General features: G+C 34.7%; 2 protein-coding genes across 2 annotated transcripts in view; both read left to right on the plus strand.

Annotated features, from left to right (window-relative positions):
* LOC144963025 (ubiquitin carboxyl-terminal hydrolase 24-like) overlaps positions 1–14,292 on the plus strand; it is a 48,874-nt gene that overhangs the window by 22,755 nt on the left and 11,827 nt on the right. The window contains exons 31-46 of the mRNA XM_078896599.1: positions 1–78; positions 919–1,112; positions 1,525–1,690; positions 2,447–2,606; positions 3,108–3,263; positions 3,611–3,851; positions 4,039–4,100; positions 4,816–5,001; positions 9,880–9,994; positions 10,228–10,369; positions 11,081–11,241; positions 11,450–11,630; positions 11,951–12,033; positions 12,498–12,636; positions 13,200–13,319; positions 13,892–14,184. The exon at positions 1–78 is cut by the window's left edge and continues 96 nt beyond it. Coding sequence (XP_078752725.1) covers positions 1–78; positions 919–1,112; positions 1,525–1,690; positions 2,447–2,606; positions 3,108–3,263; positions 3,611–3,851; positions 4,039–4,100; positions 4,816–5,001; positions 9,880–9,994; positions 10,228–10,369; positions 11,081–11,241; positions 11,450–11,630; positions 11,951–12,033; positions 12,498–12,636; positions 13,200–13,319; positions 13,892–14,184 — 2,477 coding nt within the window. The remainder of the gene's footprint in view (positions 79–918; positions 1,113–1,524; positions 1,691–2,446; positions 2,607–3,107; positions 3,264–3,610; positions 3,852–4,038; positions 4,101–4,815; positions 5,002–9,879; positions 9,995–10,227; positions 10,370–11,080; positions 11,242–11,449; positions 11,631–11,950; positions 12,034–12,497; positions 12,637–13,199; positions 13,320–13,891; positions 14,185–14,292) is intronic.
* Positions 5,743–9,061, plus strand: LOC144963032 (uncharacterized). Its single transcript, XM_078896632.1, has 2 exons — positions 5,743–5,873; positions 7,041–9,061. Exon 2 carries the CDS (start codon positions 7,047–7,049, stop codon positions 8,922–8,924), a length of 1,878 nt encoding a protein of 625 aa, XP_078752758.1. The 5' UTR covers positions 5,743–5,873; positions 7,041–7,046; the 3' UTR covers positions 8,925–9,061.

The following is a 14,292-nucleotide window of genomic DNA, read 5'->3' on the forward strand; positions in this document are numbered from 1 at the left end:
CCACAAGAAGCTATGAAGTCCCTTTTTGACAGCCACCAGCCAGATATGAGCTCTTTTAGGGTCTTGTATAATTTGGAGGTGAGTTGATTTAATTAATTTTAGATTTGAAACAGTTGACGACTACTGAAAATGCAAATGAAAAATAAAGAAATGCTCCAAATACATTGAAATACTTAAATGCAATTTTTCAATTCTCGGAATATGCAGCATAGTACTCTGGGGGATATAGGAGTAATAGCAAATATAAATGATGATAAATATATAAATATTAGATCTTTATAATCTTTCTCCAACATTTTAAACTATTATAAATAAATAAAGCAAAACATCCACACTGGTAATAACACACATTTACTCACATGCTCTCATATTTTCTCAGATTTTTTATTCGCTTTAATAATTAATTATTTGATTATCATAGTTTAAAATAGGAAATAAAAATTTGAAGACCAAAGCTTAGGATTAAGAAAAACTTCACCCAAAATATTGACAGTTTTTACCATCTCATATGAGGTATAATGTTTTTATTTTGACTTCAAGAGGACATTTCTCTCATGCATTCTGGCAAACTTTTAATTTCATTTTGAAACACTGCAATTGTACTTTTAAGTTGTACTTTTTACAGCATCTTTATTTGGTCAGTCTTCCCTTATTTCACTTTTATTTTATCTGTGCCAAAAGGTATCCTAGGAGGAAAAGATCATTGATATTGATGAGTTGTGTTATAGGTTTAAGAAATCGTGAAACAGATTTTAACTTAGAATGAAGTTAAAATAAAAACAAAGAGAATGAAAAGAATAACTTTCACATTTTTCATTTTCAATGATCCACTTGCTGCAGATATATGTTTACTTTAATTTTTCATTTGGGACTAGATTTTTTTTTAAAATGAAAAGTTTTTCAAATGTTTTCTTGCAGGTATTGAGCTCCAAACTGATGCCTACATCAGAAGATCCATCATCCAGAGCCGTAGCAGATGATTTTTGTGTTGAGTTTTTACACAATGGAGGCTTGACAGTGGTTGTCAGTGTCTTGCAGCCAGAGGCTTTGCCCCCCGACATCAATTATGAAATAAGACAAGGCTGTTATTCCATCTGCTTGCAACTAGCTAGGTAAACTTGAATACTGAATAATGAAAGTTTTTTTTAAGCCTCTAAGTGATCAATTTAAAAAAACAAACCCCCCCTCCCCCCCAAAGAAGAAAAACAACAACCAAAAGAACAAAAACAAATCAAACAAACAAATGAAAAACAAGCTAGCTAAAAATGGAGATAAAATTGAGACGTATGGTAAAAAATGTTTTGTAATATAATTGTGATAAAATGTTGTGTTGAGCTTGGAAAGAATTTTTCAGTAATTCTTTATCCTGTCGGGGTTGGTAAAGCAAAATTTGATTTAAAAGATCCCTGTTGACATGTTTTTTCATTTTCTTGCATTGTACACAATCACAGATGACTTTTTAAATTACAATGCAAAGATATATGCTTCAAATGTGTATATTGTGTATGTTTTTTTATATTACAGATATTTATTATGTGGGCAAACTGTTACAGGAGAGATTGTAAGAGAGTCCAAAAAGGTAGAAGATATAGTTATCAGTGCATCTCCATCATGTGGTGGAGCAACCACCTCTGCCAGTGCTGCATTAAACCAACGTCCTCGGAGTGTCATGTGGAGTCAAGCTGTTCAGGTAAAACATTCCTTATGAATTTTACCAGAGGATCCTTATTTAAATGAATTCTGATTAAATAGAGTATGTTTGATAAAAAAAAAGTATAGAATTACAAGCTTAATAACTTGGGATATATTATTACAAAATTATGTGAATATAACAAAGGATGCACAATCCTATAAAGATTTGTTTAGTGTTGAATTTCCATTTAATAGTTCACAACAGCTCAGTAAATTACAATACTGATTTTTCTATTAACACTGTTTTAGAATGCACATTTGAGAAATTTTGAAAGTAAAAATATTAAAATGCAATCCAAGTAAAATAGCCGTACCTTGATGACTAGGGTCATTTCTTGAAAACAGTAACTGAATTACGCTGGGATGCTTAACAGAACAAATCTCTGGATAATTTCCTATCCTGCATTAATTCATTGACAAACTATATCAATTTATAATCCTACTCTTTGTCTTTTTAATTAAATCCCCTTTACTACATGCTGTTGTCAGGCCCTTTTGAGAACTCATACGATTGGGATAAATCAAAATTGATTTGCTCACTGTGATTTTTCACAGGAACAACAATTTTATCTATATTATTTGTTTTAACTTTCTCAAGTTCAGCATGATTGAGTCTCAATAGTTTTTTTTCTTCTCGATTGCCCAATCATGTGAAAACGAGAGTTAGGAGTTACATTAAAAAAATATTTGAAACCACATGTGTTACAAATTAATATTTTGAGTGTGACTGAATTTTTTTCATTGATTTGTATAGAACTTAACAAGCCAGGAGTTTGTGCAAACTGTGTCTTGCTTCATGAGAGTGACCTGGGCAGCTGCTGCTGGCCGTCTGCATTTGCTAAGCTATAACCAGCCGATCAGAGAAAGTCGAGAAGCATTTATTTGCGGCCATAGAAGCAGACAGAGCAGTACAGGTGGGAATAAAACAAAAGCGTTCAAATATAAAAATTAGGAAACTAGGATAAGATTAAATTTACCATACAATCAATTTTTTTAGTTGACCATCAATATCAGTATCTGTTTTGAGTTTTCTCAACATTTTGTTTATATCACGAAAATCTTCTACTTATGACTTATTTTTTAAGGCTATGATCTATAGTTGTTATAAAAGAAAGAAGAGTATTCCATAATTAATAAAGAGTTTAGAATGAAAGAAAAAATACAGGAAAGCCTTTGGTTTTTGCTATTAAAATGATCATATCAACTTTATATAATCATAAAATGCTTGAATATTTTTGAAATAGGACCTAATTTTTTTTTAAAAATCAGATTTACTGGCGTTTTTAAGGCTAACATCTTGTATAATGAGGTCAATGTGACACGCATGGTAAATTAGATAACTACAACAAACAACAATGTTGAAATAGTTAGCCTTGTCCTAGATCTTTATATCCTAACTTGTATTACCTCTTCAGGAAGTTCTGCATCCACGAACAGTGACAGTGACTGCCAGTCACTGCATGCAGGTGTGTGTAATCACCAAGTGAATGTGCCAACAAAAGATGCCAACATCTCCAAAGAAGCCTTGGAAATTCTTGTCACCTGCCTTCAGCTCAGAAAGGAATTATTATGTAAATGAGTATTGTATTTATACTCTTTCCTCTCACTGATTCTCCCTCTCTGAGCATTTTTACTCTTTATTCTTGTTATTTTATCCGCTCACCTTCCTTTAAATATTATGTTTGTCTTTTTGTGTTACTGTATTTTTGGCTATCTTTCAGTTTATGTGACTGACAATTTTGAATTCCCCAATTTCTTTCTTTTCAGTAACTAGTACAATGAATGTGTGCAAGACAAAGTTGTTTTTCATGTATTTTAACACATATTATGTATTCCTTGGAAAAGTTGAATTTTCTTTCACTTTTGATGATATACGAATCTCACATCAGTATACTTCTCTAATATTTCTTCTCCCCAGCATCCTTCTACACTTTACCATGTGTGAGTGATTTCATCATTGACATCTTGGTGGGCAGTCCTTTACCTGATATTAGGTATGCAACATTAGAACAACTCTGTGTGCTCACTCAGGTTGACACAAAGCTGGATGATGGTAGCACTGTTGTACCCGCTCCTAGACAATTCATCCTTCAGTTACTTTTGAAAGCCCATCTTCCTTTTTGGGTAGCATCTTCCAATGCCAGAGGTTCAACTCAAAAGTAAGATAATCTTTTTTTTTTTTTACAGACAGTTTGATATTAGCTGGTCAAGATAAAAATATCAATTGTTTTGAAAATAGCGTTTGAGTCATAAAGTTGAATTATTTTAATCAATGACGATTTTAATAAATGATTCTTTCTGGTGATGCTTTTGCTAAGTCTGTACTTCTTCAATTTTCCTTTTCAGACTTTTGACTCAGTGCTCTCAGTATTTTGAGTTGCGTTGTCGACTTTTGGAGAATTTGTCATGTAAGTTGAACGATTTCTTTGATGAATACATAGAATGTGTGGAGAAATCCATCATAGCTTATCAATTGATTAGATAAGAGAATTTGGAAATTGTATCTTAAACTCTGTGTTTTTTTGTTGTTTTTTTTTTAAATTGAGACATAGAAGGTGCTTTACTAAGTCATGTACATTATATATTATCACATTTTGATTTAAAAATAAAGCAAAAAAGAATTGAAAAGAGAAAGGGAAAAACAGGGTTCAAGATTCAAAGTTAATTTCAGGAGTTTGCCAGACAGAACACAAATCAACCATAATTATTAATTATCAAAACCAACATAATCACATTATTGTAAATAAACAATAATTAAATAAATTAATACTGTGGATGAAAACAAGATAAATAAAAAATAAACCAAACCAAAGAGAGAAACAAACCATTTTATAAAGCTCGTTTTTTATGTTGTAAATCTTACCAGCCTTCCCTTAGAATGGACCCTAATGACAAATTTTCCCTAGGCGATGAATAAAGGGAATTTGATTTTTTTACTGGTAACCCTGTAACAGCAGGGGACCAATCCACCTTTAATACGGTAGTTGGTAAAATTGTCTGTCATGGTTTTAAAATATCTGTGGTTTAAACCTACTCTAAAATTAATTGTATACTTTTACAAACTTGTACTATGTGGAATATAGATTAAATATAGATTGGATATTTCTATTTATATCTTCACAGTGTCTGAGCAGAGTTATTTGTCACTTGATGTGGAGTCCATGTTGGAAGATGAAATTGCATGGCTCAGCAATTTTGTTCCATCCCGACATGTTGACTTACAACCTATAGACAACACGCTACTGGCAGGGCATATTAAGCTTATCAGAACTTTGCTCACTTGTGAAGGAGTTCAAAAAGCAGATATTGGTATGGAAAAAGCAGTTACCCTATTTTAAAAACTTAAAATGATGAAATTAGAATAATGATGGAAAGTCTCATTCATGTTTTGGAAACTATAAGGCTATTCCCCCCCCCCCCCCCCCCCCCCAAAAAAAAAAAAACGTTTTCGCGTTAAACAAAATGAAATGTTCCATTGTCACTTTAAGACATTTGATTTCTGCATTCCAATGAAATTTAAGGGGGTACGCGCTGGTCGAGAGGACGGTTTTACTATGAATTCCACTAAAATTATCGAAAATGAGATTAGGGCACTTTCAGGTAATTCAACCTTTCTTTAACACACTGAAAACATTCAAAAGGCTAAATTTTTACAAAAAAGTGCTTTAAATAATTTTTTTTGTGACGCAACTATCGTCTAAACGCAAAGTTTTTCCGTCATTTTCGTCAGAATCAACGTTCGATAGTCCTTAGTAACCTGCACTGAACCCCGGCTTATTTGGTATTAGCAGAAATGTCAGGGAAAGGGCATTTCCGTTCTTTCACATTCTTTCACGTATGTGTCACAGGTCGGCGGGGAAATCGAGAAATTCCAAGCCTATTTTCCTTTCTTTGATTGGCTGAAGAGACGTCTAGGAGTTATTTTTAGTAATTACCGTCATGGAAAATTTTAGCTCACATTCCAAGACCAATCGTAACCCGGTTTTCAGTCACGTGACATAACAACGGGTACATTTCCGGAGCATTCGACTACGTTTACTTACGCTTCGATTCGAACTGATTTTTGATCATTTCATGACAAACTTCACTCCATTTACTTATTTGCAAAGTTTTATCATCATTTTCCAAAGAACCAAGAATTGGTAGATAATCATTTCGACGCCTGGATACCGCTTTAGCCAGTAAGTATGTCTATTTATTTATTACTAGTGGAATCAGATTGACCGGTTACAGTCTCAAAGTGTGCATTCCATTCTAAAATGTAAACATTGACGATAGTAAAAGAGAATGCTGCTCGTAAATAATTCTAAAGGCTAATTTTTGTTTTAATTTTATTTTTAATACGATTATTAAGAACCATACTGTTTTCTTTGATTTACATTAGACTAGTGAAGATCATTGAGCTTGAATAAGGAGATAACTAAACGCCGATCTATAGTAGATCTTAGACAGACAGATAGACGTCGAAAGCTAACTTAGACTTGGATTACCATTGACGTCAGTGAGTTAGAACTTAGAGATTATCTAGATTGTGCTTATTTTTTTTTTTATAACCATCATTCTACAAGAGTCTGTGTGTGTGTGTGTGTGGGGGGGGGGGGGGGTGCTTTCAATGCTCTGAGGTATGGTTCTCGTCTCTTGACCTAAAGGCGTTTCTTTCTTTCTGATCTATAGTTTCTGCCTTTTCACCTTTCAGTGTAGGGCCACTTTAAAGTGAAATTACTCTAGACCAAGGCATTAGCCAAGCAGGTGGTCAGCCCACTGTGACTTTTTGTTACCTTATTGTGGTAGGAATTCATTTTGCCCAGAAAGCGGCCTTTCTGCCTGCTCTTTTAATTTCTTTAATGTTTTTTTTTTCTTTGATCCAAAGCAATACCAGATCTGTGCTTAACTATGATTGGTAGCCAGAATTCTTATGTGTGGGTATCTTTTGTGCTTTTCAAGGCAAAACTTTGGGCTGATTCCAACACTGCTTAGCAGTAGGGGGTGCAATAAAAATGTTATAATAAAATTATTTTTTTAAAACCCCTTTATTCATCCCATAGTGGAAATTATTCTCCAGGGTCTATTCCAAGGGTAGATTGGAATAACCAAGGCGTCAACCGCAGTGCTGCGCCGCAAATTGAGCTAGGGCGAGATGGCTTGCTCAAGTCCACACAGCACAGAGGCTGGTGATCGAACTCGGTACCTTTCCGGTACGAAGCAAAGACCGTAACGCTGAGCTAAGCTAACCCCCGATTTATTTATTTTATATATATATATATATATATATATATATATATATTTTTTATTTTTTTTTTTTTTTGTTTAATTTATTATGGTATATTTATATTTATTTATTTTCACAGTTTGTCATGCCTAGAGCCAAGGTTTCCACCTTCAATGCTTCCATTAGCAGCATGAAAAGGAAGTCACGGAAAGATGTTTTGAAGAAGGCAAGGGATGCGAAGAAGCAGAGATTTTTTAATGAACCAGAGCCAGCATCCACATCTTCTGTGACATCTTCGCCCCACGCAGCGACTTCCCCTTTATTTCCATCATATTTTTCTTCGCCGCAACCAACAGCTTCAGCTTCTGCTTCTTCATCATCAGCTCGTAAGTTGGATTTCTTTGCCTCTACGTCTGAGCCTGCATCTTCGTCTTCATTGGAATGTTCGACCATCGTGCAGCTGATTGTATTCCAGGATCTTGTTGATTGTCTTCTCTGCCCTTTTTGTTTCCAGTCTACGTTGGAGGTTTCACGTGATTCTTCTGTTGGTCTTGCCATTCGTCTACATTTGTCTTGTAAATCATGTTCAAAAGTTATATCGTCCTTTTATACATCTCGTAAAAAAGATAACTATTTTGAAGTTAATCGTCGTGGAGTCGCTTCATCCTTGGCTAATGGAAGTGGACAGGCTGGCTTAGCCTCATTTTGCGGCATGATGGATATGCCTGTACTACATCATAAGACCTTTCTTCGCCACCAGAAGGCCATCCACCGCCAGTTCGCCAGCTATTCGTCTCGTCTCCGTTCTGAAGCTGTTGATGTTGTTCGTCGAGCGTATCCTGAGCAGGCAGGGCAACCAATTGTTGATGTTGATGTTTCGTATGATGGTAGTTGGCACACGAGGGGACATAAATCAATGTTAGGGATAGGATGTGTGATAGAGAACAGAACAGGACTTGTAGTGGTTCTTTCTAAGTATTGCCATAAGTGTGTGACAGTAGGAGACAAGCTGAAGGGGGATAGTGATAGGTATGCAGAATTCTTGAGTGGCCATAATGAGGAGTGTGATAGGAACCATGTAGGATCATCAGGTAGTATGGAACAGGTAGCGGCTGTGAATATGTGGAGTAGATCTGTAGAGCGGAATGGACTTAGATATAGAACAATGATTAGTGACGGAGACAGCAACACCATCAAGCAGCTAAACAATTCGGGACCGTATGAGGGGATGACAATTGAGAAGAGGGAGTGTGTAAATCATGTAGCGAAGAGACTAGGAACAGCATTGCGGAAGACTGTGGACAACAACAAGAAGGTAAATGTAACGTTAGGAGGGAATGGAAAAGGAAAATTGACAAAGGCAAAGATCGCCAGACTTCAGAAATATTACACGCGGGCCATTAGATCAAACAGTACTGTGGACGACATGCGACGCGCAATTTGGGCTTCTTTTTATCACTGCACCTCAACCAATAAACAGCCACGCCATGAGTACTGCCCAGAAGGAATTGATTCTTGGTGCTTCTACATGAAAGCCAAGGCTAATGGTCTGCCAGCACCTGACCACGACAGACATATGACCACATTTATTCTACCGACTGTAGCAGAACACATCCATGACGTTTATGTTAGATTGACTGATGATGATTTGTTGGGGAGATGTTTATTTGGAATGACTCAGAATGTAAATGAAAGCATCCATGCTTTGATTTGGTCTAGGTGTCCAAAACATGTGTTTGTAGGGAGACAGCGTTTGGAAATTTCATGTGGGATTGGAGTAGGAGAATTCAACAAGGGAGCAAAGGCATCGCAGGATTTCATTTCGGCAATAGGACTTAGTGTGGGACGACATTTTGTGGAGCATGCGACTAAAAGGGACAATGTTAGGATAAAGAATGCAGACAGAGCAGGTGAATTTGTCTTTAAAAGGAAAAGGGAGATGAGGAGGTTAGCACAGACAAGGGAGGAAGAACGTTTACATCAACTGGAAGGCGGTGAGCAGTATGCTGCAGGCGGCTTCTGATTGCGGAGTCCCAGACGACACGTGACATTGGATGGATTACCTCAAACGGATAAGTACCATTTTTATAAATTCATAACTAATTGTATCTTTTTTCCACAGGAGAATGATTCTTGGGTCTAAAACAACACAGTTTAGGGGGTTCATGACACTATATTTTGTATAATCTACGAGAATGTTCGTTTTTTCCCATTTTCTCAAAATGTCATTTTCTTAGGGGGTGGGATAGCAGGGAACAAGATTTCTCAAAAACTGTCTATTCAATTTCTTTTTCCTTTCACGCACTTGTGTGTTTATAGTGTGGCTACATTATGTCAGAGGCTTTTGGCAATATAAGCATTATTTTTTTAGATATGGGGGTCCAAAGAGGGTAAAAACTGCGAAAAAGGAAAAATTTTCACAGTTTTACGGATTGAAGACTTCCGGATGCTATAAAATCTTTACTAGGATAAGAATAGAAAAATCCCTCTGACATAATGTAGAGCAGTATTAAAGACACCTACATAGCAAGTTTCAGTGAAATTGAATAGACACTTTTTGAGAAAAGTTGTTCCCAAAATCTGAAGTTTTCGGGGCGGGGTACCCCTAAAATGCCACCTCATACACACCGATAGTGGAAATTATTCCAAAAAGTCTTTAGAAATATGCTTGGACACACATAATACTGCAGAAAAAGCATTGAAAAGATCATTTTTGATAAAACTTAATAAAATTGTCCTTATTGTGACAGTACCCCCTTAAAATGAATGTCTAGTCAGCACCAGTGAGTACCCGTCCTATTTACTTTGACTGTTAAGTAAACTTGTCTTTTTGTTATGTCATTTTAGGTCCTGCTGCTTCTCACTCATATTTAATTATAATTGTATATTAAAAACCTGTTTACATTATTCACATAAATTGCTTGTTTTAATCATCGCAGATTTTCATCTTATTTACTTTGACTTTCTATTTATTTCAGGTGGAAGCCTTGTTAGTGACTTGTTGCATGATTTTTTATTTCCTGCTTCCAAGTTGATGTTGGACAGCATGAATCAACCCACCTCTGACAGCAATTTAATCGAATTTAATCCAAAGTAAGATTACTTTGATAGCTTACCAGAGAAACAATTTTATAAGTCATAAAGAAAGAATTAAATTGTATGGATAGAAAACCTTTTATATATAAACATTTATATTCTTAGACTTTTACTACTATTTCTTTTTCTCTTGACATTTATTACATGAAAATTTCTGTTCTTTTAAGTTATATAACTAGGTTGATTTAAATGTTTGTTTACTCACCTTATAGCAATATTTTTTTTTGCAGATGTTCCAATGCAGAATCAAGAGTGGCAGCTTATGAACTTCTCTCTGAATTGTCTAATCGATGCCTTCCCAATCTACGCCTTATTTGTAAAGAACTTCTGCTCATGCATCACCAACTGACTGAAAATCCTAAAGAATGGGAGGTATGTCCATTTCTTTGAATATTGCTTGAAGTAGAATCATCATCATTATCATTGCCTTTTTCACCCTTGGTCAGGGTATAGGCTACAGACAGTATCCATCCTTCTCCATCCTGAGCTAACTTTTTTTACCTCATTCCATGTCTTATCACTTCTCTGTTTATCAGTTTTTTAAATTCTTCTCCATGTTTCCCTTGATCTTCTGCCCTGAGGGTTCCAGTCCAATACTTTCTTTGTTATAGTGGAGGAGTCATTCGTTCTAAGGGTGTGTGCAATCCACCTCCATCGTCTTCTTCCTATTTCCTCTCCCACTGGTTTCTGCTGTGTTCTTTCCATACTTCTTCATTCTTAATTCTATCCATCCATTTTATTCGGAGTAGATTATGCATGCACCTGTTTACGAAAATCTGTATCCTCCTTATATATGCCTGCGATGCATTCCAAGTTTCACATCCATATAGTAGGACAGACTTCACGTTTGAAGTAAAATGCATTGATATAAATGGTGTATTTTTCTTCAGAGCTTGGACATCATTGATTTTCTATCACAAAACCTTAAAAGAAATGTCCTATATAGATTTCTAACATCCATTGTCAGACTAGATTTGTTTTTCTTTATCTATGAGGTTTTCTTTTGGTGATTTATTATCTATATGGTAATCCATTCAGCATTCCACTTAATATTAAAGAGATTTTACTCTCCCATCCCTACAGTACATGCCTCCAGTCAATGGCCGTGCTGGATGTGGTTATGTTGGTTTGAAGAATGGTGGTGCCACATGTTACATGAACTCTGTTCTCCAGCAGCTTTACATGACGCCTGGTATACCAGAAGCAGTTTTGTCTTTGGATGAGGATGAACCAGACGAAGACACGTAATTCTTTTATTAATGTCCACTAGTATTGAAAAAAAAAAGTTTTGATCCACGATAAGTGTGCAACGATGGCTTTGCCACTTAAGTTTCAATCTGTCTCAATATTTGTTCAATGACATCAAATTTCTCCATTATTTCTCCCAAATTGTTTTTCAGCTGAATTGTTAACCAACATTCATTTAATTTCCTTCAACTTTAAATTCTACAGGGTATTCTACCAGATCCAACAGATGTTTGGTCACCTCATGGAGAGCAAGCTACAGTTCCATGAACCAGAGAAGTTCTGGTCTGTGTTTAAGCTCTGGGGTCACACAGTCAATATCAGGGAACAACAGGATGCTTTTGATTTCTTTCAGGCTGTTTTGGATCAGATTGACGAGCATATGAAGGTAACTAAAATTTATGCTCTTATATAGTTAATTATCTTTGTAAACAAGCTTAGAATCCTGAATGCTTTACCAAGTTGAGAAAATGTTGGTTCCAACTTATTATGTGCAAATTATTCTTTGTAAACATCCCCCCCCCCCCCAAAAAAAAAAAAAAAAACAACAAAAAAACAACAACAAAAAAACAAAAACAAAACATCAACAAAACATATATATCTGTAAAGGAAAAGAAAAGAAAACCCTATTAAGCTCGACTTGTTTGTCATCATTTATAATTGATCTTTTAGGAGACCCTAACAATTCATTTTTTCTTTACTGTTCAGAAAATTGGGAAGACAGAAATATTCAAAAACAAATTCCAAGGAATATTTTCTGACCAGAAGATTTGCAAAGATTGTCCCCATCGGTATGTATTCAATAATTTTGTTTGAGTTTGAATGTTTTTTAAAAGTAAAAGTTAAGCTCTGGATTTTGATAAGGAGGAGACAACAAAAGAATATCTTGTTCTGTGACTTTGATATTATTAACTACTATTATATCTCTTATCTTTCTATTTACCTTCAGTTTTCATGATCTCCGTCAAATGATTAACTCATCCAAGACGGAAATGACCTTTTTGGCTTAAACTATAAAGGAATAAGTGCATGTTATAAATCATTTTGTTCACAAAAAGCCAAAACAAACGAAAAATCCAAGTTCTTTAAAACATATGAAGTTGAAATTGCGTTATCCAAAATATGTTGTATCAACAATGAAGTGGTTGTAAGGAGAATATCAATATGTGAATTGTAAGGTCATTATTTAGAGCGCAATATACACTAAATGAGCTCAAATGCTTTATAATTGGCTTCTTCCCTCTGTATTTCAAAGGTATGAACGAGAAGAAGCTTTCATAGCCTTGAACCTGACAGTGAAGAATGCAACTCTCCAAGACTCTTTGGATCAATTTGTGAAGGGAGAGCTGTTGGAGGGAGCTAATGCCTACTTCTGTGAAAAATGTGGAGAAAAGGTTTGCAATTTTTGTACTCATCTAAGCCTGATGGTTTGAAATGAGAGGAGAGGTGGTGCTGGGGGAGGGGGGAGGAGACAGAACAAATAAAATAAAAATAGAATAAATCTTAAAACAAAGCAAAATAATGATTGGAGAAAATAAAATTTACTTAACTTACTGTACCCAATTTGTGCGATACTTAAGTAGATTATAGATAAATAATTGGATATTAAGTAAATAAATAGATCAGTAAAAGAAGAATAAATGAAGAAAAAAAAAAAAGAAAGAAAATAGAAATATGAAAATTAAGAAAGAATTGATTACACAGTATACATTTTTCCATCACCAACATTCATTGCAATAATAAAGACTTTAGAATTGCCTCGGCCATGGAAAAAATGGCCATGATTTATTGTTACTGTCTGCATGGCATGGTGGGATTCTCTAAGTAATGAGGATCAAAAAAAATAAATTAGTGACCCATGTTAATAATATTATTAACATATAAGTGGATCAATGAAACACATTAAAAAAAAAACCTTAGTAAATGGAAAATCTGTTTCAACATTTTTTTTTTACAGCGCAACACCATTAAACGAATGTGTATAAAAAATCTTCCCCCATTATTGTGTATACAACTTAAACGATTTGGATATGACTGGGAGGCAAATAGGGCCCTCAAGTTTGATGATTACTTTAAGGTAAGTAAAGATAGGTAAGAATATGCTTTGTCTAAGTGCTACGAAGAGAAATTTCTCTCTTTTTTTTCCATTCTTTTATTTGCAATTAGAAAGGGGTTATGTTTTCAATGATATAATTCAAATTCATTTCTAATAGATATTTTATTATTGTATAGACATAACATAACATAACATATGGTATAGGGCGAAATAGGATAAAATCCCTTGAATGCCCTTGATATTAAATTGATTGAAAGATTACAATAATGATACACGTGGTAAAGATAGTATAACAACTTAAATGTATTCATGTATGTATGATCTACAAACATATATGATTTCTGCTCGTGTGTTTGATATTAAAATATCAATTCATTGCATGTTCAAAATATATTAAGTTTTTAATATTTTGTTTCCTCAAATTTGGTTTGGCAAATTATTTTTACAGTGATCCAAAAAAGAAAAAAAAAAAGATGGACAAAAAAAGAAAAGAAAAAAAGAAATAAAAATTAAAAACAGAAAAAAAAAGAAAGAAAATGAAACCCCTTTACCTAAAACATCAAAGTATATAAACGAAAAACACTTTATTTTAGTTCCCTTGGACTCTTGACATGGAGCCTTACACTGTTGAAGGAATGGCCAGGAGAGAGTTGGACCAAAGTGAGCGTCAAAGCCTGTCCTCTGAAGGTGACACACAGTCAATGCATAGTGGAGATGGGGATGCAGCCTCAATGGATACTAATATGAATGGAGAAGGAGACTTGACCACTGAAGCAGCTAGTCTAGCACCAGACTCCACCCCAATTCAGTATGATTTGGTTGGCATTGTTGTTCACAGTGGACAGGCCAATGCAGGACATTATTATTCTTACATCAGGGACAGAAGGTGAATAGATGAAATAAGATTTGTTGATTGGTTCTGGATAAGAATAATTTTTAGCATGTCATAGGTAATCCAAATGACAGTTTGTTATCAATTTTGTGAGATAATTCA

This window comes from Berghia stephanieae, chromosome 1 (genome assembly GCF_034508935.2).
Source record: "Berghia stephanieae isolate SIO BIC M18660-M18661 chromosome 1, UCSD_Bste_1.3, whole genome shotgun sequence".
Lineage (NCBI taxonomy): Eukaryota > Metazoa > Mollusca > Gastropoda > Nudibranchia > Aeolidiidae > Berghia > Berghia stephanieae.